The sequence below is a fragment of the Penicillium brevicompactum genome (genome assembly GCF_028827555.1).
Source record: "Penicillium brevicompactum strain IBT 35665 chromosome Unknown utg000003l_segment0_segment0, whole genome shotgun sequence".
Lineage (NCBI taxonomy): Eukaryota > Fungi > Ascomycota > Eurotiomycetes > Eurotiales > Aspergillaceae > Penicillium > Penicillium brevicompactum.
In genome coordinates this window covers 4,387,389-4,410,848 of record NW_026623206.1, presented here as the reverse complement: position 1 = coordinate 4,410,848, position 23,460 = coordinate 4,387,389, and the positions used below count along the sequence as shown (strand labels likewise).

At 48.3% G+C, this 23,460-nt stretch overlaps 4 protein-coding genes across 4 annotated transcripts; 3 read left to right on the top strand and 1 right to left on the bottom strand.

Moving 5' to 3' along the window:
* Positions 1-4,247: 4,247 nt before the first annotated feature.
* N7506_005439 (Alpha/Beta hydrolase protein) lies at positions 4,248-5,518 on the top strand (the record flags this gene model as incomplete). Its single annotated transcript, XM_056954733.1, has 2 exons — positions 4,248-4,392; positions 5,103-5,518. 2 exons carry the CDS (start codon positions 4,248-4,250, stop codon positions 5,516-5,518), a joined length of 561 nt encoding a protein of 186 aa, XP_056813622.1.
* Positions 5,519-5,548: 30 nt separating this feature from the next.
* On the top strand, positions 5,549-7,583 carry N7506_005438 (GAG-pre-integrase domain-containing protein; the record flags this gene model as incomplete). The annotated part of the gene is given in 4 exon segments (XM_056954732.1): positions 5,549-5,969; positions 6,009-6,196; positions 6,208-6,339; positions 6,384-7,583. 4 exon segments carry the CDS (start codon positions 5,549-5,551, stop codon positions 7,581-7,583), a joined length of 1,941 nt encoding a protein of 646 aa, XP_056813621.1.
* Positions 7,584-8,289: 706 nt separating this feature from the next.
* N7506_005437 (hybrid sensor histidine kinase/response regulator) lies at positions 8,290-12,273 on the bottom strand (the record flags this gene model as incomplete). The annotated part of the gene is made up of 4 exons (XM_056954731.1): positions 8,290-8,522; positions 8,599-9,898; positions 9,927-12,120; positions 12,206-12,273. The coding sequence occupies 4 exons, from the start codon at positions 12,271-12,273 to the stop codon at positions 8,290-8,292; spliced, it is 3,795 nt and encodes a 1,264-aa protein (XP_056813620.1).
* A 424-nt stretch (positions 12,274-12,697) lies between these two features.
* N7506_005436 (uncharacterized protein) lies at positions 12,698-13,002 on the top strand (the record flags this gene model as incomplete). The annotated part of the gene is made up of 2 exons (XM_056954730.1): positions 12,698-12,942; positions 12,981-13,002. 2 exons carry the CDS (start codon positions 12,698-12,700, stop codon positions 13,000-13,002), a joined length of 267 nt encoding a protein of 88 aa, XP_056813619.1.
* Between the last annotated feature and the right edge of the window lie 10,458 nt (positions 13,003-23,460).

Below are 23,460 nucleotides of genomic sequence, written 5' to 3'. Positions count from 1 at the left end.
AAACCTGTCAGGCGAAGACTACCCCGATGAATCCCAAGCAAGTTTTGAATCATTATCCGGACGAAGCACCTCCAGACGAGGAAGCCAAAGCACGATTTGCAACCGCCATCGGTTCGTTGATGTATCTGATGGTTGGAAAGCGACCGGACATCGCGTTTGCGCTGGGCACGTTGAGTCGCTTCACGTCTCAGCCGCAATCGCACCACCAGGTCGCCCTGCAGCGATTGCTTCGCTATGTCAAAGCCACACAATACCATCGCATCACATACCGCAGCGGACAATTGATTGGATACACGGATGCCGACTTTGGCGGCTCTGTCGTCACTGATGGAGCCTACTCGACGTCCGGGTATGTATTCCAACTTGCGCGTGCGCCGGTTTCCTGGTCGTCCAAGAGGCAGGGGGAAGTAGCCACGTCTACAACTCATGCCGAATACATCGGGCAATACAATGCCATTCTGCATTTGCAATGGCTCCGCACCTTTCTGGCCGAAACGCAACTGTATCGGTCTCCAGTCATCAACATCATGGCTCACAGCCAGTCGCCATTGCCCTCTCGCGCAATCCCGAGTTCCACAAACGGACCAAACATTTCAACGTGAAATTCCATTATCAGCGAGCAGTGCTGAATGCTGGCGAGATTGGTCTTCAATATGTTCCTACTGGAACAGGCCGCTGACGGTCTCACCAAGCCGTTGGGACCTACGGCTTTTGCCAAGTTCTATAGTCTTCTAGGAATCGAAGCCTTCGAGACTCGGAGGCAACAGACGTGACAGCGCAGGCGCTCTTTCCACTTTATTTTCCCCCGAAGGTTTTTTAGTGGTTTTACCGAGGCTTGCCTGCACAGCGTTAATCCAGTGTCGCCTTGCCAGCAAAGCTACCCTGAGGGGGAATGTTGTGATATGAGGCTGGTGCAGATCAGGAACCAAGCCGCACCGTCGGGATTAGCTCGGAAGTGTCTATACAGACGACCAAGTTGATTTCCAATCAACTTGGCTCATTGTTGTATATATAGGCTCATGTATCACTTTGAAATAACAAGTCAATTTATACCTCTGAACTACAACACACACCGCGAGTTGTCGCAGAACCTGCTGCTTTGCTGCTAGATTGAATTAACTCCTGCTTTAGCCCTTCTCAGGATATCTTCTGCAAACAACACAGAATATATGGTCGGGCGATTTAGCGGGGGTCATTGCCTTCCTATCCTCCATAATCACCTCGCCAACATGGATAATACATTGGAAATCAAGGCGATTTTGAATAGACCAGGCTAAAATATACATTGTGCGTTGATGTTGAATTGAAATATTGACATTTGGTGTATAGATTTACATGTGAATGTGTGCTTTTGGTGCGGTCAATACAACCTAATGTTCGTGTTCTTCTCATATTCATCGTACAGTTTGTATTATCTCCAGTTACATTGCTTTTCAATATGCGTCTTTTTCGTTAGAGCTACTCACTGACGTTGGCAGTACGAGTCTCTCCACTTTCGCCCCTGCACGACTTAAAGTAGCCAAGTCTTTTTGCTGCCCTGTTGAAGGTAAAACTTATGGACCCCTAGAAATGGCTAGTCAGTGATGATTCATTCATCCTGTATTATAAAACTGCTCACGTTGATCTTCCAATAGCACAACGCTTTCGTTAGAGAGGAAGTCAACATCTTCAGCAATTTTGTACTGCAGGTCCCGGGTTCGGCCATTTTGATCCTCAAATGCGAGGCGAACATGTTTTATCTCTCCAGTAAAAGATTTCCAGAGGTAATCTGTCTCATCGTCCCCTAGATAAATGTGGCTAATCGGAACCGCCGTAGAGATAATATTGTTGTCAAACCTGGATCTGGGCATGGTGGGATGTTATTATGTATCCAGAATGATTAAAGGGATGGAGGAGGAGAATAAATCACTGGAAATGATCACGGATTAGGCTCGAATATGTGGAGCCGAATCCTGACTTCGTGAAAATGTAAAATCGTTAAGCTTTCAATGTGCTTCGGAATGTCGGCCGGCATCGAGCAGACCTCTCATACCCCGCAGATCATTTCCCTAAGTAAGCTCGTGTCCAACGAACGAGTTTTACCATCACCAGAAAGACCCGGCCGAGTGTGGCGGTAACTCGGAATTAGCTCGAACAATATTGGTGGAGCATCTGGAAGTAAGGAAAAAGAGATTGGTGGTAAAACTGATTTCGAATAAACCAAACGCGCTCGTTTTCTCTGCAAATAATAAATTCTCCGTCTGAGCAGAGTTCGAAACCATACAGATGACGAAGTGCGCCCAAAAAAACCGCCCAAAACCACATTCTCGCCTACCGCCAATCTGGCTTTCTGTAACGCAGTCGTAGTCTGCTTCATCCAGTTTTCACAAAGTCGTAAGCCTGGAAGTGGTGAGCGTTGGGAATTTGCGTAGCCAATTAGATCGTCGTGAAATTGGTCAGTGACGGGATGAACGGCGCGGCTAAGGTGGGGGGGGTTGGATGGATTTGGTTTCGGTTTTGTATTAATCGTGGAGTTGCATGCATGCATGTCCGCATAGCCATACAGGCCGCCTTTTTTGTTTTTCGCGGCCGGGGAGTGCTTTCTGCTTCCCCCGCGAGGTGTTGGCCGTTGGCCGTTGAGATTTGCAATTTTTTGAAAAAACCGGCTGCAGGCTTGATAATTACGCTCGTTGCTTATGGGATGGGTACAAATTATCTGGAGAGCCTTGCATATGGGTTCCTGAAAGAGAGAGAGAATTAAGATGGAAGGTAATGACAGATTTTCATGATGGCTCTTCAAACGACGAGGGAAGGAGATGGAATTTAAATCTATTGTGAAAAGCTGCAGGATGTGTCATGCAAAAAATATTTTTATTACAATGATGCTGAGATATTTTACCAATCAGATTTTTTGATCATCCAAGCATGCTCAGATCTTTATCTGACTAGCCCGCCCACTTTGGCCAATCTCAGAGTATTCTCACATTAATGCTCACCATTGGAGTAGCTCGGTGTATGAGAAAGGTCATGATCATCGACCTTTTCTGCGTCATGTGCACCACCAAATCGGTGTTCGTGAAGACTTCAAGTAGCCTATTGTGGAAACATGTGAGCCATCTAGAAATGCCAGCCACAAGAAATCAAATGTAGTTTGTGCAACTTTTCATCTCGACTGTCCGGAAAACTTCACGTACCTGGATATGGTTCTATCAGCCCTGGGAACACAAATCTTGGCCCTGGGAGTCGTCCTGTGCCCGAAAGCTTTTTTTCGGTTTCTGGGAGCACATGCGCCGCTTCTAGGAGCCACGTAGCCCCCAGGAAGCCCAACGGAGCTTGTGAGGGTCTCATGTATTCGTAGATGAATGATCAATATTAAAGAAAGCTATAGTAGACTCTAGATACAAGACGTAGCGCGAGGAAGCAACAGAAAGGTAGCTTCCTCGCGTTCAGGGGAACCCATATATACCATGTGGGTCCCGCGCAGATCATTTCTCCATCCGTCCTTTATGCTTCATGTATATCTCTTATCTCTGACAGAGCTTCTGGGGTTCTGTGCCTCCACCCCGGGGAATCAACGTCATGTTCCTGTTGACAGTCTTATCAATTTCTGGATCCCCAAGTGCGGTTCCTGGGGCTATGGCTTGCCTTTCTGGGAGTAATTGAATGACTTAGATTTGTGCGTAGGTCTAGTGAAGGTTATTTGTGAGTTAACAACATACCCTGGGAGGCAGAAGATTGACTCCAGGATTCAGAGATACGGCCCTAAGAGTGCAACGGCTCCCGGGTCCAGCAAATGCGTTCCCAAACCAATTTCTTATTCATTCAGGAGCGCAGAGTGAAGATCCCAGGGGTAAACATCAGTGTCCTAGAAACATGACTTAGCCCGAGGAGCTAAAGAGGAGTTCCCAGGGAATAAAGAGTTTCTGGAATTGCTTTTGGTGTTTCCGGGGCTAATCTGCTGATTCCCAGAGCCAGGCTAACAGTATTTGTCGTTAAATTGTATACACGAGCTGGTTTTATTACGTCGTGAGGCAGCACGGATAGAATTGTCGAGGCTTTCCGCGAGCTGTGCTTTCTGCCAATAAGGTTCGTCTTTACGCTCCATCCAGCTGAGCTTGCTGCCGAGGCATATCGTATCAATGACCGAAGAAAGTATGCTTTACCTTCCACAAAATTGGTTATAAAGGCTCCTCATCTCCGCATAGATTCGCACTCATTGCTCCCCCACCCCAGAACCTCTCCCTCACCCCTTCCCTCTCCCCAGCAAGATGGCTACTGCAAGCATTGAAAGGAGCTGGGATATTCAGATTCCGTCCACATCGGGAGGATCCATGTGTGGTTGGCTTTACACCTCCGAGTATTTCGTCGCGTCAAAGCCGGGACCCGCAATTGTTGTGGCTCATGGACTTGGAGGTACTATAACAGTCCGAGGAACCCCTGCACTAAAAGACCCAAAAAATCATCCCTCTCACTCAGATTCCACTCACAGGCCCCACCCCAGTGTAGCTGCCAGATGTAGTCGATACCCTCATATCAAATGGTCTTTGGGGCTTTGCGTGAGATACTATGGTATCCTTTCATATATTTGTCAAGGTCTTTAGCACTGCTTATACTAGCCTTTATAGTTTGGCATAGTATACCTATGAATTCTTGTGCTAAGCTAACTGTTCTTAATTCTGTCAAGCATTCTCGGTATGTCTCCTGTCCCTTAGACCTCAAAAGTACCTGCTGATTAGGTAAACCACAGGATGTAGATCCTAACTAAAGAACTCTGCTTGTTATGTCAACAAAAGAGGGTCGCCATTTTACTAGTGCGCCCGAGGAATATTCAGCACCCCCTCTGCCTGATGATCGTAAGGCTCTCAACGACCTTACTAAGCTCATCCCCTATTTATTCTGCACTTTCTATAGTATATAAAAAACACTCTCTCAAGTACTCAATTGGCTATGCCCGTACTAGTCCGTACTGTAACAAGCACGTTCTGACAGTTATGAGCCCGATTAGCCCGTGGTAAACAACAATATCGATCGATATCTACTATCCTGCAGCTATACATAGCCGAACGTCCCCGTCAACATACAGTCCCTTCAAACCGGACGCGAGATGTCACTTCCATAACAAGACCTCGAGGCCCTAGACACTGGATCCAGCTCCAGCGCCCCCGGAGGAATTATTCTAGGCTCTTCCGACCAATGGAGGACCTGGTATAGCACCATCAAGGTCACCACTAAGAGCCTTGGTGTGTGGAAGTATCTGGATCCAGATGCTTCTAATCCAGAGAAGATCCCCCAGGAGCCCCGAGAAATACACCCTGGCGACGCCCAGGAGGGAGCTCAGGAAATAAAAGACCTGACAGATGATAATTACAAGGTTTTTCAGCGCCTGTTTGCCCATCAAGATCGTCAAACCCTTCAGTTCAGGTGGAAACAACGAAATTTGGACCGAATTGGCCAGCAAATCCGGCGGACTGTTGCTGCCAGCCACCAACACCTCGTCGCCGATATCGAGAATCCCCGAACACTCCTTCAATCCCTTTAGGACCGTTTCTCCCCTTCCGAAATAGAACGCATGCTGGAATTGCGGGTGAGGTGGCTCAACAAGGTAAGGTCGTCTCCAAAGGACTCGCAGGTGGATGCATGGCTCACGGAATGGGAAAATCTATACACAGAAGCCGTCGGCGCTCAAGTCCCTGATACCACCAATCCCCGTGTGGCAGTATATGACTTCCTCTGCGCCGCCCGTCCGCTAGATGGGAATTTCTATTTCTATACCTACCAGGAAGTCTTCAAGGAGACAAAGGAGGATAAGGATGTCTCATTCACCAGCGTGATCAACGCTTTCCGCCAGCTCCGCGCGACGTCGCAGAAGAAAAGGAGTGGAAAAGGATCCGCAGTGGGGTTCGCCACCTTGGATGGCCAGAAAGAAGCTGGATCAACACCAGCGCAGTCAGCCCGGCAGAAATCTTCCAAACAGCTCCCGGACTGTGTCTGTGGGCAGAAGCACTTCTTCCAGTCATGAACATACCTAGTTGTATCCGCACGGCCATCTGGATGGAGACCAGATCCTGCTATCGAAATCCCAGAAACCATCGGAAAGCTTAGTCCGTTCACCAAAGCAAAGGCGGAAAAGCTCTACAAAGAGGTGTATTCGAAAAACAGCGTGAACTTTGCCAACGTGGATTCAGGCGACGACACTGGACTCGATTTTTCACGTATGGTGTTACTCAGCAGTCTGACCGTGCGAGTGAGGATACGCTCAATCAGAACATTCCTCGGCCAGTCCCCTACGCTTTCTTCACGCACAACGCCGAGAATCCACTCAAAAGCGCCTGGCTAATCGACTCCGCAGCCAACCGTCATGTGACCAATGACCGCGAAGCTTTTATCTCATTCAAAGAGATCAGCGCAAACATCCAGGTTGGAGACACCAAGACAGGCGTTACGGACTAGGAACAGTGAAAATCTGGGGCAGAAAACCAGAAACGGACCGTAAAGTCCCACTGACGGTCGAAAACGTTCGTTATTCACCAGGATCTAACACCAGCTTGTTATCCGTGGGCTTGATGAAGAAGAAAGGCGTAATTTGGGATACACAAAAGGAGGCTATCGTGACCGTATCTGGAAGACTGGTAGCCAGAGTAAAGGAATGGGACGGGCTATTCATGCTAGATCAGGCTCAATTCTCATCGCCAGCAGCATTTAGCACCCACCCACGGCGTTCGGCCTTACCTCTCACATCCAAAGCCACCCCAAAACGCTGGCATCAGCGTCTGGTCCATATGTACGAGCAAAGGGTCGAAAAACTCGCTGAAATGGCGGACGGTATTGAGCTCACAGCGGAGACGCGCACGGAAGAGGACCCCAAGCATTGCGAGACGTGCCAACTGAAAAAAGCTACTCGTCAAGTCTCCCGACGAGCCCAAGCACCGGTATATGGGGCTCTTGGACGAGTTCGTTTCGATCTCATGCAAATCAAGGAAGGGTTCAATGGTGATCGATGGATCACTCACTTCTATCTCGATGGTATCCGGTATCATCATGTGGAAACGCACCCAAAGAAGAACGGCTGCCAGGATGCAGTACGGAGATTCGTTGCCACCCTTCGTAACTGGTTCAACTTTCCAATCCGGGCTTTCCACTATGATAACGAACGTTCAGCGGGTAATACCGTACAGCAGTACCTCGAAGACTGCGGATTTGTCATCATACACAGTCTGGTAGGCACGCCCGAGATGAATAGCTACGCGGAGCGATCTGGGGGGGTGATTATCTTAGCTTCACGATCACTGCTTCAGGACTCCCACCTTCCACGGTCTCTCTGGCCCGAAGCTGTACACGCAGCGGTATATATACTAAACAGATCGCCCACAAAGCTACCAAACCGACGCTGGATCATTCCGCAGCAGGAGTTCCACCGCCTAGGGACAGGCATCCAGATCCCTATCAACCTCTCTAATCTTCGTATCTACGGTTGTCGTACGTACGTACGCATCCAGGGCATTCCTCAGTCCGATAAAATGCGTCCACGAGCTGAAATTGGCTATCTCACTGGCTATAAAACCACGAATGCCTGGCGTGTGTGGTTCCCAGGCTTCACATGGTAAAGCTTGTACGGGACGCTAAATTCGATGAGAATGTTAGCTTCAAACATCACGAACGCACCCGACAACCAGCTCCCGAGCTCGTTCCAGAAGCCACAGAAGTCGTACAAGAAGATGAGCTAGACATCGAGCTCGAACAGGCTCTTCAATGACTCTCGGCCCAGTCACAAGACATTGCGACATCGCATGCTGTCTATACTTTCCACATCACTACTGGTGGCGCCCGTGTATCTGGCGCACGCCCCAAGGCGAAGAGTGCGCGTGCTGTGAAGTGTCGAGATTCTCATTGAGTCAAATCAATGAACACGAGGAGCAAGTGGCGGAGGATGTTACACTACTTTTCTAGGATATTGAAGTTGGTGAGCGTTAACCGGACATTAACGGACATACGGCAGCACTAGGAGATAGAAAGCGCCGAGAGACTTGATATGTGTTTCGTCCAGGGCGCGTTGGTCCCAATCACATCGGCAAGCCACCGGAAGATCCAGGCAACAGAGACGATTCGATCTACACGGTGCTCCTGGCCGACCTATTGGGGGGCAGTCGATGGCTCTTTCCAAACCTATAGGCAATCCTATTGGCCAACTCAGACGCGAATTTTGAAAATGAATAATTTATAAAAAGCCTTTTTATTCACTGGCTGGCATCATGGTCAAGTGGAACCACGCATTATTTTATTCTTATAACTGAAAGATAGCCCAGATAAATTTTACTCTTGCATTCGACGTAGGATAGCCAGCAAGTCTGGGCGCTTGACTGGCTTGACAAGAAAAGTGTCGATGCCAGAACCAAATGCCTCCTTCTGGGCATTAGCATTATCGAGTCCAGTCAAAGCGGCGATGACTGTGGGTGCCAAAGTTTGTTGTGCCAAACCGGTCATCTTGGCCCGGTGCTCCTTCTCTAGGCGACGTATTTGCCGGGAGGCTTCAAAGCCATCCATAACTGGCATTGAGATATCTAGTTTATCAGCACCAGCAGGAGGATTGGAGAGAAAGAAAAGGTCGAAGGTTGAACGTACCAATGATAACAACCCTGAATTTGCCAGGATGGGATTTATATATGTCGACTGCCTCGGCCCCATTCTGAGCTGTCATGTAATTATAGCTATCCTTCTTTGCGTAGGCACAAAGTAATTGGAGGTTCAAGTCATTATCATCCACCAGTAAGACGAGTGGTGCGGAGGCCTCTGGTTCCGCCTCTACCTCCTTCGAACATGATGTCGGCTGGGCGGCACTCTGTGAGTTGGCTTTCAGGTTCTCCTTGTAAGACAGCGATCGATAACTCCAAAGTTCTGGACTGCGCATTGTCTCCGTTGTCGGCCGCTTACCGATCTTCATCCTGTCTTTGGGTGCATCACTAGCCGCAATGTCCACTGGTAGGTGGGAGGATTCAGGCATTTCTACCCAACGAGTCGGTTCATCGGCATCGGGACGACCAGATTGTTGATCGACCTGTCGTTTTATGCAAATATTCAATGCCCGAGCCAGTTTCCGGGGTCCGCACGGCTGGCTAATAAACTCGAAGAGCGGTGTTTCGCCCCGGTTCTTGGCCGCGACGAACATTCTGTGTGCTTCCTCGGGGGACTGGCAGATTACCACAACCGGTGAGCTGTAACCATCCCCGTTGATGAGTTCTGGACTGAGGCTGAATAGGTTTCTTCCCTCAACATGCTCAGAGTCCAACTCTGTCTGCACAGCTAAGTAAAAGTCAAAGACGCGCTCGCCCTCTAAGGAAGACACGTTGGTCACCTCCAGTTCAAACCAGTCTCGGCACAACCGTTCCAAGGACGAGTACAAGGCCGTGTCTCGTTGAGAGCGGAGGGATGACCCGAACCCTAGGAGACCGATAGTCTTTCCCTGGGTAAATTTCCGCGGGGGACTAAACATAGATCCCGACGACGAAGTATCTGATGGATCAGATGACGGGTAGAGCGGTGTCCGGATCGAGATCTGTGTGCCAACTTCCTGGGTTGATTCAATTTCGATCGAGCCGCCGAGGAAACCAACAGCTTGGCGAACGATACTCAATCCTAGTCCACTCCCAGACGCAAGTGAATCCTCTTGCTTAAACGGAGTGAAAAGGTCGCCTTGCAAATATTTGGCCCCGATACCTTTCCCAGTGTCCTTCACTGTAAGAGTGACCTCAAATTCCTGTCCTTGCTCCGTCGGCAATTCACTGTCAGGTCTTGTGTCATCTTGAGATGACTTTAACCCGAGGTAAATATAACCTGAGGGTGTGTACTTGAGCGCATTACCGAAAACATTCATCAGAATGCGACGCCAAGCACCAGCATGTGTGTTTGAAGTCCCATTCTGTATCTGGCTGGATGTCGAAAATGATTGTGACCTGACTGGCCCGAGGGCCAACTTGATCGGACGGGCTCGCTGGGCCAGCCCAACGTGACGAAGGATCGGTCAAGGCTGGAGGCGCCGCCTGCGGATGACTGTAAAAGCTGTATCCGGCGAAAACACACTCTGTGACCTCTTCAAGCACGGCGTCCAGCTTGACATGGGAAAATGAACTCTTTTCACCACGGTTTTTACTCTGCACGCGACCTCCCTCTGTCGAAGTGGCGGGTAAGCTTGATTGACTTTCTCCCGACATTCCACTTAGGCGAGACTGTTTCTTTTGGTACTGGTCGATGAAAGTCAGATCAAGCAGACTGTTGATGGTATCTAGGAGGGTGCGACCACAAGACTCGATCGTGTGTACCATGCCATGCTGTAGAGCATTCATGGCGGTGTCACTCAGAATGTCTGCCGTGCCCAGTATTCCATGCAGTGGGTTCCGGAGCTCGTGCGTGATGCTGCTGACAAGATTGGTTTTGGCCTTGTCAGCGAACTCCACGTCGAGTCGACGTATTTCGGCCATGATACTATTGGCAAAAGCAGAGATGTACACGAGCTCATTCTCAGTGGTGAAGATGTGCTCCGGGTCGTTCGTCCACACCAGTATTCCGGCATACGGTCGATTTTTGTCAGAGTCCCAGATGGGTAGAAGCAAGATATTTCTGGCATCAGCGAAGATTTTGATCAGATTACCAGCGTCTTGTTGGAATGTTGGCTTGCGGCGCCGTTTGCTAAGGGGGCGTTGGTCTTTGGTGCGAGGCGCCCCAGAAGACGGAGCGTGATCGGGCTCAGACGGATTCCGCGAAAGATCGCTATCTTCGGAAGCCATTCCATTGGCGTTGTAAGTGAAGATCTTACCTTGGGGGTATCGCCGGATCATCGAGCTGAACAGAGGCTCTGGAACCGCAACTGCCTGGCCGGCTCTCGCATGGTCGTTGATGCTCGAAACCCTCGAGCTCGAAAAGCCCATGCACTCAGAGAAAAGAGTGCTGTCAGCCCCGCTCTTCTTGTCACTCTTGGTAAATTTGCGTTTGGAAGATGCAGAATCGGTACTTTCGTCGCTACTCGATGTTGAAGCTTTTGGGCTGGGACCAGAAACCCTCCGGCTACTCTGTTTGACGAAACTCCCAAAACGTTCGCTATTCGCGTCGAGGAACATGACTCCCTCGGCTCCAATCGACTCCCTGATCAAGTTTGCCGCGCGCGAGAAAACATGTTTGATGCCAGTCGGAAGAGAGTCATCCTGTAGGCTTTCACCCGCGAGGACGGTTCGAACAGACCCATCCGCTTTGTTGACTTCTGCGCGCGGCTCCTGACCGCGTCCGATATCTTTGCTGTCGCTATTCGATACGGGTTCGGAATCCTTGATAGGAACCTTAGGCGGCTGGCGGATTGCAAGATTCTCCTCGATCTTTTCCTTGGAGACCTGTTGCAGAGCTTGTTGCTTAATATTCAACTGACCCTCGGTGAGCTCCCCAGACTGCTCCGAGGCGGCATGCTGCACGCTGGCTTCCCGCCATGAGTCGCGAAGGGTCGACCTGCCCTCAACGAAACTCCCCAGTCCGGCGATCATCCGTTCTGCCTGGCGACCTTTCTGAGTGGAGTGGTCCATGGCCAAGTGCTCCATAATCGTTGCAGCCATATCCTTCATAAACTGCAGATCATGTTGATCCGGGCCCGACATCCTTGGTTCAGGGTCCATCACACTGTAGGCACCAATAGTGAACCCTTTGGGGCTCACGATAGGCACTGCAGCATAGAAGCGCACATCAGACAGCGCGCGCAGCACTTGACGGGACCTGAAGCTTTCGTTCTGTGTCACATCCAAGACAACCAACGAACCATATCCGACGACCTTGTCAGCTTCTAAATATTCCTTAGACATTAAACCCTCGACTTGCTGACAAAGTGCCCTCTCTTTGGGGAACACACAGCATCCTAGCCGCAGCCGGTCGTGTTCGTTGCGAACACTTCCACCGATCAGTCCCAAGGTCCGGGTTGCCTCCGCGATAACGTGTTGGTGGGTTTTATCGAATAGAGAAACAAGAGCTCGTCGGGTGCCTAGACGTATGGCGCCTAGCTGAGCGAAGGAGGTCAAGGCCGAATCCTGCGACGGTTGCGGGATGAATGTATTCTCGCTTGCATGGTCGAAGGGGGCATATTGCGATGCGGAAAGTTCGCGCGGAACATATCTGCCCCAACGCCACCATGTCAGTTGTTCATCTGTATTACCTGTGGGGCACGAGAAGGCACGACCCACGATGCAAAAAGCCTTACTTGTAGAATTCCCGTTCTTGGGCTAATCTGTAGTGTGACTGGACCGCAGCACCTCCTAGCGCAGCCATAGTGAGAATCCAGCGGGTGGTAATTTGCAGAAGTACATCTTTACCGAGGGGGTTAGAAATGATATCAAATCCAGTTACTCGGCCGGTTGGCCGGTTTCTAGAAACTGGGATGAATTCCAAGGCAGCGTCCAATGGGAATCTCTACAGCCCCACTGTTGCTCTTGCGGCAAATTGACTTTTTCCATGATGTCACCCACCTCCCACCAATCCCAAACCTAGAAGCACGAATTAGCGAAGTCCACAGATATCCAGTAAGTTTTGAATCCTTTTCAGTATAGAAAGTGCAGAATAGATAACTAGGTGTCAGTCAGTTTTAGATAATTGATTACATAAGCGAGATGGATTAATTCGAAGCCCCGCCGCGCAGAAGGTAAACCGAGGCCCACGCAACTTCGAAGAAGCCGTTCGCAGCGTCTTCTTCAAAATGACCACAGGCAACGACGAGCTGCGGCTCCTTCTGGCACAAGACACAAGTCGTGATGCGGAGGAGCAGTGTCTTCGAAGAGTGAAAAGGGAGAGGAGTTTCAAAACCAGCCTTCCCAGTCTCTCCTACAATCGCGATGCGATTTCACCGCGTTGTCGTGCTCCTGCGTACATCAAATATGCACAATCTGTTTCAAGCAAGTATTCAAACTCGACCGAACAAAAACGATCTCGACATTATTCTAGGTATGTATTGTGGCCCCCGTTTTTGTCAATGGACCTAGCCACAAGGGGATGATGCTCTGAGTAAACTTGTTCTTGAATGCTCGGACCAGGCCCAAAGACAGAATGAGCGGTGTTGCCTTATGTTTTATGTCAGCGAAACCGTTCATGGTAACTGACGCGCAAGACTTTTTTTCTTTTTTTTTGTTTGATCCAAATGGCCCAAAGGAGTTCCTGCCGTCTACCCTGTTCTGTTGACTTGGCATGTGCTAAATACTTTATAAGCTACGATCATAAAGTGTGCAACAAACAGACCAAGCCTGCGCACCATACCGCTTGTTTTGCCAAACAAGGCCACACGGACAACGACTCTACTGCAATGATGGAACAATCCCCACAAACTGGTAGGTGCAGTCTTTGATGAAGAAGACCCAATATTTACAATCTATCTCCAGGTTGCCATCTAGATTTGGAGATTTGGACCCTGAAGCATTACGGACGGAGCTCCCATATGTGCCTACGCCACTGCCTGTCCTTGCAGCAGCTGGCCATGATGGTTTTTGTCAAGATCATTCATCTCGCTTCCCGTTGTCCACAGAAGAAACAACCCATTTTCTTCCGAGAATCGAGTGCTGTTTCTATCCCAGCTGTGACGACGATACTTTCTTAAATGGACAGGTAGGGACCTATTGTCACCATCTACCTGTACCGACGATGTCTTCCTCTACCTGTCTGCTTTGTATCCCCCGGAAAAATTGGATTGGGCAGACATCCGGCTTTGCATCTTGAGCAATGCGACCGAAGAGATGGTGGCCATCTACCCATTTTTCCTACCGCGAACTGAATCAATACTGGGAAACCTGAGCCGAGTCCGCAAGCTAGTACATGATAGTATCGTGAGCCATGATGTCGAGAATTTTCATTTTCGTTTGATTGTCCGGCCACGAAGCCAAGAAGCACCAGGGTCTGTGGGCACAAAAAGACGTTCAGCTCGTACATCCGCCCTATGGTACCTATCTCGCCGCTTGATCCTCATTTCTTTGTGCAGAATATTGTGGGGAATTATGGAATATAGTACTCCAGCTTAAAAAAATAAAACAGTAAAGCATTTATACGATCGCAAGTAATCACCCCTTTCTATTCATGTTTCGTTGGGCTCTTTAGCCGTAAGAGGCGATAAAATGTTAGTCGGACCGTTTTCTACGGGTTTCTCATTCATTCATAGCTAGCTGGGCTGTTGAGCTACAATTTTCTCTTTTGATGAACGAAGAGGGGCATTCAATACAGTAGTATTCGAGATCAGTCACAGTATACCTCTGGACTCTTGCGACTTAGTTCCTATAGATGCATCCAATTCACGGCCTCTGGATACACGAGGCCTTTTGCGGCTACCTGGGACTTTCAGCTCGTATTGGTTGAATATCATACATACGACATCGATATTGAAAAAGATTGATGTCGTATCGGTTGCCGACTAAGATATTGGAAAAATGTCGATGTTGTACGACCTGCCGCAGCCTAGTATACCTATATGATGCACTGCAAAAAGTCGCTCCGCGTGGAGAAAACGTCATAATAACCATCCGAAGTGCTTCCTCGGTACCATCCAATGATGGAGAAGCTTTCTTTGCATCCTGCTGTGCAAGTGAGATTATTCTGGCCCCGAAAACTCGAGTAATGAGGGGTGGGAGATGGGGCGGTAATGTTGTGATTGGGTCCCGAATCTTCCCAACGTATTCACCAAGCATATTCACAAAGCACCCATTGACCATAACCGAGAGCGATCCAGACTCTTGCCTCACCGCTGAAGCATAAGAGCGCACCTTTTCGTGTTCAAGGCCCAGATAAGCTATGTGCGTCAGCTCATAGCGCATCTTATCCGTTCACTGTTAGGGGTCAGCACGGATAAGGATTTTCCATATTCGTATTCGTAGATTTTCTTTAAAAGCTTTATTCGTATTCGTAACTAGTCGGGAGAGGTCATAAGTATTTGGGTCGTAGAACATGTCTATCCTATTTTGGATGTTGCCAATCGATGATGGGGAGTGGTTGAATTTTTACTCCCGCTGCAAGATAGATATTTCCGACGAAAACTAGCGGCTCAGGGCGTTCCCAACCGCGACCAAAAATTCCCGAATATTAATAAGCAGTGAACAGTTATTAATCATATTCGTGCCGACCCCTTTTCACTGTGATGTTTGTAACTATAGTATATCGTAGAACGAAACAACTGTATTCGTAAATATTCTCGGTCGCCAGAGTCGTGGTCAAGATGCGCTGGGTGCTTGGATTAAACTTTGTGGGTCGGCCCACAACCCCGGCTCCTGGCATATCCGGGACCCAATCGGTTTCTCGGCTTTGGTGCAACCGGCTACTCCAGTCATGTAAGCCCGTGTGGGCTATCCAAAAGTGGCATTAATGAGTAAAAGCTATCTGCTAGAGTTGCCAGACTGGCGATGGAATCGGAGCAGATAGCCAGAAGAAGTGTCGGGTTCGAAGAGAGTATACTGATCAAGGGGAAGTTTGTTACAGAAGATGCATCGCTTCTAGAACGCTCTAGACTCGAGAGACAAACAAGCAACTTGCTACTCGACAGAGGACCAATCACTCTCTTCTCTCTTGCGAGGGCAACTGAACCGCGGATCGGATCTCGCTACAAAAAGCCTGTGATATTCCAAATACCTCATGTGCCCCAACCGGCTTCCCAAGCAACAAAGAGGGGTAATCGACACGTGAGGCGATTCCTATTGGCTTATCCACGTGGGACAACAACGAGGTTAGAATTATGGAGTTTTGCGATACACTTCGAGAATTGAATTCCCAAGAGAATAGAATAAAGGACAATTCTCAGCAAGGACTGCGAGCTCCTACTTTGGGCTTTGTCTATATATCTGGTCTGTAGAACGTTCTAGAATATATTTTCTCCTGCATCAACCTTGCCCTTAATGAGTGTTCTCTCTTCGAACCCCCCATTGACCTTTTTCCCTGCCTACAATCTAGGGCGCCGAAGAGGAATAAGATGCCTTAACTCAAATCGCCGGTCTATGAACACCAGCAGGCAGCTTAAAGGATTCATGCTATCTTCAGACGGATCACAGGGATTACGTGGATAAACATTCAGGGTTGAGCTATCGTAAGGCCAATCTGTATGTACTAGCTATTGGCGGGGAAGACGAATTCAACCTTACGGACGGTCGAGGATATGACCTGAAGTTGAACTAGACCTAATGTTGAATGGTATCGCCTAGCACGGCGGATGCAAATTGGGATTCAGAGCTGGACGCCAGTACACCGATATATTTGATAAACCCATCTAGGCTGCCACTATTGACCATAGGCGGAGCATCAGGTTTTACTCAATTCAAGGATGACGCATCGATGGAGTCCTAATAAAGACTGGCTCTGATAGAATTGTTTGCGGGGATCTGGAAGGTCTGAAAAACTGATTGGCCTCAGATTTGTCAGACAAGGTAGGGTTTAGATATTCGTGATTACCCAGCGAAGGGGTTCGCTCTGTGTGTATCAATTTCGGAGCCAACAAACCGAACCTTATGATGGGGGAAGGAACAATGATGCTGTTCATGCATGCAAATGCAGGGCGCAATCTTGCTACGTGTTCCCTAGTATGTGGCTTTGATGTACATACGCGAGTCATGGCATGCAGATGTCGAATAGTCAAGCTAGCACGTGTCGTTCAGGCCGTGGTCACATCAGCGGGGTTGTTGCAAGTTCTGAAAATTTCATTTCGAGGCCCCCGAATAAATTCTCTCAATTGAGAAGACAGGTTAGCAGCTGAGGAGAGGAATCGATGCTACTGCGGGGCGGCCCACTTTTTCGGCGGCAAATTCGCCTCCTGTTTCAGACGGGGATTTTCTTGGAAAAACAGGTAGGGAAGAGCTCCAAGTTGAAGGGCTAGCAATTTCAGGGCGTCTTAAGGCACCCCTGGGAGGATTGGTAAAAGCAATATTTGACTACCAAAAATAAGATGCCTAGAGTCCGTGCCGATAATCGCCCTCTCAAGGCCGACGAAGGGGTGAGTTTCTGCCAGACTTGCGTTATGGCGTTATGGTGTGGATGCAGCATATGCCTAGTCAGCTTCCTAGAAACCAATTAGTTTTCTAGGTCTCTATGTTGATTGAATAGGCAAAGCCTACGGCACCTCTGGAATCCAGTGCTAGCACGTTTAGGGCGGCTACTCGAAAATGTTTGATAATGTTCTACGCGTACCCCCTGCCCTTCATTGACTGAGCACGGACATGATGCGGAGCATATGCGGGGGGCTCGTGGCATGAGCTGATTGGCCCTCTGGATATAGCAACGCGCCTGTTGAGTGGCAGGTTATAGAGCCTCAGTCGAACGGCCATACATAAAGGGTGGGTTTGAGAATCAATGGCATGAGCCGTAGAGCTTGTACTGCCGAAAGGAATTACAATACCAACATTAGCGACATAGCCTCAAGATTTCTCGCCTTCACATCAAAGGTAAGTATTAGTCCTACGCTGCTCGTGTACAACATCTCAAGTTTCCTTCTCAGAAACCATGTCCCAGCCTCGCCCTCTTCCTCCAGCTCGACTATTACGGGGCCCCGTGGATGACGAATCGCAAATCGTGGTAGACCAATATATCTTTAATGATTTCGAACATCCACAACGCTCAAGGTATGCGCCAAATTGGATGACTGGACCTTTTTATATCTTTTCTCCAACCCGATATTTTCTTAACAATCTCAAACCACCGCCTCGCGTTGATACGTTGTTGCTCCCATATGCCAACAAAACCAAAACCCGATCGAACAGTGCACAAGGTGGCCAGTCCCGTGTTCAATCACACCATACATCTGTAAATCATAAAGAGAACAGTATAGTTGAACAACGCGGTGAATGGGACCAGGGAGAAGGCAAAAAAAACAAGGAAAGCCTCAATACAACAACTACTTCTACTTTTGATATCCGGACGAATGAACACAAGCGCCGAATAGAAGATCTGAAAGAAAAACTGAAATACATTTTTCCAGAAAATGGATCTGCTGTGGTTTTAATGTGCTGGGGTAAGCCGTCCTGTTGCACAATCTTGCCTGTGCGTGTCTCCAGTCCGGAAGATGAAGTGACTACATGGAGCGAGATCCGAAAAGCCTGGTACAATCGCAAAGGAAATTGGAGAAAATGCATACCTGGATTGAGAGTTGCACGAGTTGACAGTGTCGAGTAAGATTGAAGACATAATTCTTCCAAATACCTTCGCTCATTATATATTAGCTCTCGATATTGGGGCTAAAGGATAAAATGACAAAAGCAGAGGAATGCGAATATGTTGGAGCATTCTCTGAGACTGAATTATTTTCGGAGAAGAGAAGACTGGAAAACATCATAGACAATTGTGATGCCACATCCGGCTGTGTTTACGATTGTTACACTGATACAGCAGACTGTTATGACACAGCGGACTATACTTGCATGTGTTATGAGTGCTTTTCGGGCCTTGATGAGGCCGGCGCTTGCCCAGCTAAGATATTGCATGATGCTAGACGGAAGCTTTTATTTTTGTCAACACCTGCTACCATGAAACATGTCTTCTCTAGCCCGAGCCTTGCCGCATCGAATGACTTTCTCAAGAATGAGCACCTAGTATACAGCCACCGGTAAGCAAGTCAATCAGGAAATACAAATTGGAAGATACCCTAACCCATCTGCCATAGGGAGATCTTAAGTTGTTTCAACACTTGGTACATTTCACACCGCCCAAGCCTGATAGAACTCCAATTCACAGGTATCTTCATCAAGGAGGGTTGGACACTAGATATGCATATGGCATTTTTGCTTTTAGTAGCAACATCCTTATTGGTTGTCATAGCTGCTCAGTTCGTTTTCGGTTGGGATACGGCATGGACCGTAGGCGGCTTCTTCGTCGCTTTGCTTTCTCTTTGGATGTTAGCATCTTCTATAGTTGACTAAAATTCTCGTGGACTTGATGTCATACGAATTGGTCTATCGCTTATCACTCGGCTTGAATTGATGTGCTCGTTTCTCTCTTTTGATTATTCATCCGGCAGACGTTGTCCTCATCTACGTATACGAGAGACCCTTACATCGGGTCGGATATGATCCCATGAACATGAGTGTCTCAGTAGAATAAACGAGAATGCGGAGCCTTCTTCCTTACGGATCACTCTTTCATACGGGCAGGATACCCAGGATCACAATATCTTATTCAGCCTTTAAAGTACTAAGTTGACATTTATGCTCAATCACAAAGTCATTTGCACAGACTCACCAATGTCTTCTCTTCACCGCAACTATTTGCAGCGACATTTTGGCGCCCTTGGATCCTCAGCGAGAGAGACGAGTCGATTGGTGTTGAGAACAAGGATGCTGGGTCGGTCAAGAAACGCTGGCTCAATGTTGAATCCTTCGCGGCCCTCTTAAATTGAGGCTTTAGGGGAGATATTCTGTCCGCGATGACAGGCTCACATTTCGTGTGCTGATCACCTCATCTATGAGCGATTCAACGTTGAATAACTGAAAAACGCCTATAATTTAATATTGAGAAGTCATTCATTTTTTTTCCTAGCCTCGCTTTAGTTTTATGTAGGTTGTGTTGAGCTGCGGGTCTGTCTGTCTAGACTGCAGATAGCGAGGTCACAGTCGGACGTGCGGGTGGGTGCTCAACGCGTTGAAGCTTGGCTAATCGTTGTCAACCCTCAATTTTCGAACTTGTAACATGAAACATGAATAATAATATATATTTTTTAAAATATTCATTTCAGATTTTTATGTCTACGATGTGCCAGTTCTTAGATTTTCGAGGCTTTCAACGAAGGTCGAAAAGATCTCCAATTGATATGTAAACCTCAAAGAGCGTTCATATCTGGCCCGCAACACTGTGAGGCTTGATCATTTACCGACCGACTTGTTAATCACTATACTTTGATTAAGTTCACTGCCAGCAGCACGCCGAACTGCAATCAAACTGTAGCCAAAGGTTGACAGCATCAATTAAAAGCAAAGAATCTCGTACATAGTCAATTGCGTTCGCATAGTCTAAAAGAGGCATCAACGATCGATAATCATAGTATTGCCCAGACTCATGACTTACTGCTGAAGACAAAATGAATGCACAAAATAGCTTCACAGACCAGTGAATTGCCAATCCTTGGCGAGAAAGACAACTCACAGGAAACTTCTGGCCATACCCTTTTGGTAAGTGAAACCGATCGGCTCCGAATACTTTGCTGACCACCATAGCCCTTTTGACAACAGGATGTAGATACAAAATGCACCCCGGCGACTGAGCCATTGCAACCTATCTTGAAGGTTCTAGCAGACCTCGAGCGCGACGATCCCAAGTTAACCTTTCCAGCAGCTCAACTTGTTGGACTCTATCGACAAGTATGGCAGTCATGCGTGTCCAAGCACATCGATGGCAAGAAGCTGGAGCAGGATAACCTTGTTTTGAAGGAGGCTGGTACGCACATGAGAAAAGAGAGAGATGGTCTTCAGGTTCGCCACGACAAACAGCTATCCGGCTGCGCTTTTATGAGCAGGCACTGAATTCGTCTCTAGAACGACTGACTAGTGTATTTGATGACCGGAACCACCATTCCAGCCTCAATCTCACAAGGTACATGAACGAGGGTGAAGAACTGTCTTTTCGAGGCGATGTGCCCTTTTCAGCAAAGAAATACTACAGTTGACTTTTCGGATCAAGGAGAAGTACTGCTAAGAAAACATTGGATCAAGGGATACCTTCGTGGGTAGCGCAACCAGCGAAGCAAGTGTCAAGTGAATGGGATATGGTAGGGGTTCCATGCGAGGCCAAAGGGACACACGGAATGTAGTGCCTATTGCACCAATACCATGCCTGGAGAACGTATCTAGCAAGTGTCCGCGTACCCGAAGGAGATTCCAAGTGGCAGTCTCAATTCTGGGTAGGAAGAACAGATGCTCTCCTGTACTCTCGCCAGATTTCCGGTCGAAGGGGACTAGTCGGAACTCTACCCAGTGCACTTCTTGAAGGAAAGCGGAAACTGACATGTAGAGGAACAAGTCGCTAGCCTGAGTAGACATGGACAGAGGGTCTGGACCAGTCCACTTGGAGGCCAACAGCTTATTGTAAGTGGGGTGGAAAAGGCATTCGATCAAGGATGACCCTAAAGTCTCATATCCTGCAGGCTCACCCGCATCCGAAAGAATCTGCCGAGGATTATCGGAATCGGTGGCGAGACAGGGAGGTGGTGTCGGTATGCCAGAGCACTCTTGCCAGATGGCGTCAAGGTCAAGATCCAAATCATAGTCTGCCAATATTAGCACAAAATCACATTGAAACAACGGGTACAGACCAGTCTTGTTTGATTCGTGCATTTTGGTTCAAGGCTCGCTGTCAAAGGTGGGTGGGAAAATACAGAAGTGTAGAAAGTAACAAGTGGCAAGGGCTAGGAGCAGCAGAATGCCGTAGGGTAGGCAGATTATTTAATTATTTTGATCACGCAAGTTTATGGAAAATTAGGAGGACTTGATGGCTAGATGCTAACTTGTTTGAAAACCAAACGCTTGGTCTATCAACAGCCGTGAAACGTTGACACCCGTCACCAAACCCCCAACGGAACTTCACCGGCGGTTGTATGGGCCTCTAAGGAAAGAAATGATATTTAGGACAGAAGCCAAATAGATAGCAGAACTATTCAGATGTCGTTATCGTCCACGAGCGCTTGACAACACTAAGACCTCATCGAGGCCCATCAACATGATAGGCTTGAGTATCGCTCGCTTGCAAGCATGAAAACACGCCATTACAAAGGGCTTGAACTGCTCGCTTTTGATCCCACAAAATCGATGCCTGCTCATCGCAGAGCTGTAGAAGGATCTTGCTGTCGCTTGCTAGTCACTCATTTGACTGTTGAAGCTGTCGCTGCTCTTCCTCGAGTCGTATCTTCTCGGTAGATTTGACAACGTAGCATTCCCACAGGCAAAATTACATGTCAAGCAGTTTGAGGGCTGGAGCACCGAGAGTGTCATTGTAGTGGAGAAGCTTCTTGAACTCCGCCGTAAGGGAACCGGGTGTGCGCACTGGAACCTATGCAGTATTAGTGACCTCGTTCATTTGCTATCGAAAAGGGCCTCAAACCTTACTTTCGAATCTTGCACCATTTGAAGCTTGCTGTGGGCGGCTTTCCAACTTGTTCTCATCTTCAGTGTCGTGGGAAACCTGGCACTGTCTCTTAGCCGGCCGGTCACATGTGGAATGCGAAGTAGGACGGTCCATCGTGGCATCTGGAATAAAACGCAAGAGACATTCTACTCGAGGGCCTTTTATAGCCTGGCAGTCACACTGAGGCTGCTGTCATTGTCAGCCACGACCGTCCCGACCTGAGTTCGACCGCCTTCAAAAGAGTCAGTGAACGGTTACCTCAACGGCTATCTCAACTGTTGACGGTCGATCTCACCTGCTGTTCACCACTAGATACTCGATTTAACGTGGAAATGGGCAACAGACGGATCCTTGAGACAAAAACTTGTAGGAAGTACCTCCTCATGATAATTTGCAAGTGCAACTTTGATGAATTGGATAGTATAAAACAGCTAAACTTCGTTGAAGCTGAACGTGGCGTTAATGTGAATAAAGCTGTTTAGCGGAGAGATACAGATAATTGATTCCGAGACTTCTTGGCAAGTGATGCTGAGAACAACCTTCTGGTATTGCATCACGGCAGATGTAGATGTCGCTAACTGTGCAGACCATCAAATTCCATCCTTGGAGACCGCCTCAACAATGTTTGACGAGAGTTGTCGGCTTCCATTCTGTTCTGAATAGCCCTCTGGATGCAGTCGTCTCTTGCTAGCTCAAGCGATCTCTTCGAACTGAAGCTTTTGAGTCCGGTGTTTGCCAAAAGAGCGTTCACAATCGAGGAATGACCATCCTTGACTGCCAACATCAATGGATCCTCAAAATATTCATTCCGGAGGTTGACATCAATTTGACCATGAAGCAATAGTGCCTGGACCATCTCCAAGTCACCACCACGGGCAGCAATGCAGAGTGCAGTGTCGTGAGATACGATCGTGCTTTCATTGATGTTCAGACGTGTGCCTTGTTGCACTAATAGCCTGACCACATCATGATGGCCGTGTGCAGCCGCTTGACAGATTGGTGGATCTATGAAGCCCATCCCATTGATCTCCAAGCTCCCCATACTCAGCAGACAAGCAACCGTGCTCGCGCATCCGCGGGATGCGGCAATCGAGATTGGAGAGTGACCTGCAACGCAGAGATTCGGATCGATCTCTGGTACCGCAAGCAGTCGTCGTAGAAGCACGGTATCCAATCTGGTCGCGGCGTGGTGTAGAGATGTGGACGGCATTTCGAATCGCCCACGGCCCCCAATCAGATTAACGTCGATGTTTTTCTGGGCCAATAGCCTTTCGGTTATCTCATAGTAGGACAAGTAAGTAGAAAGCCAAAGCGGCGTATTTCCATATTTGTCTGTGCAGTTCACATTCACACGCGGGTGACTCAGGAGCAAAACGACCACTTCAAGGCGATTGCTTT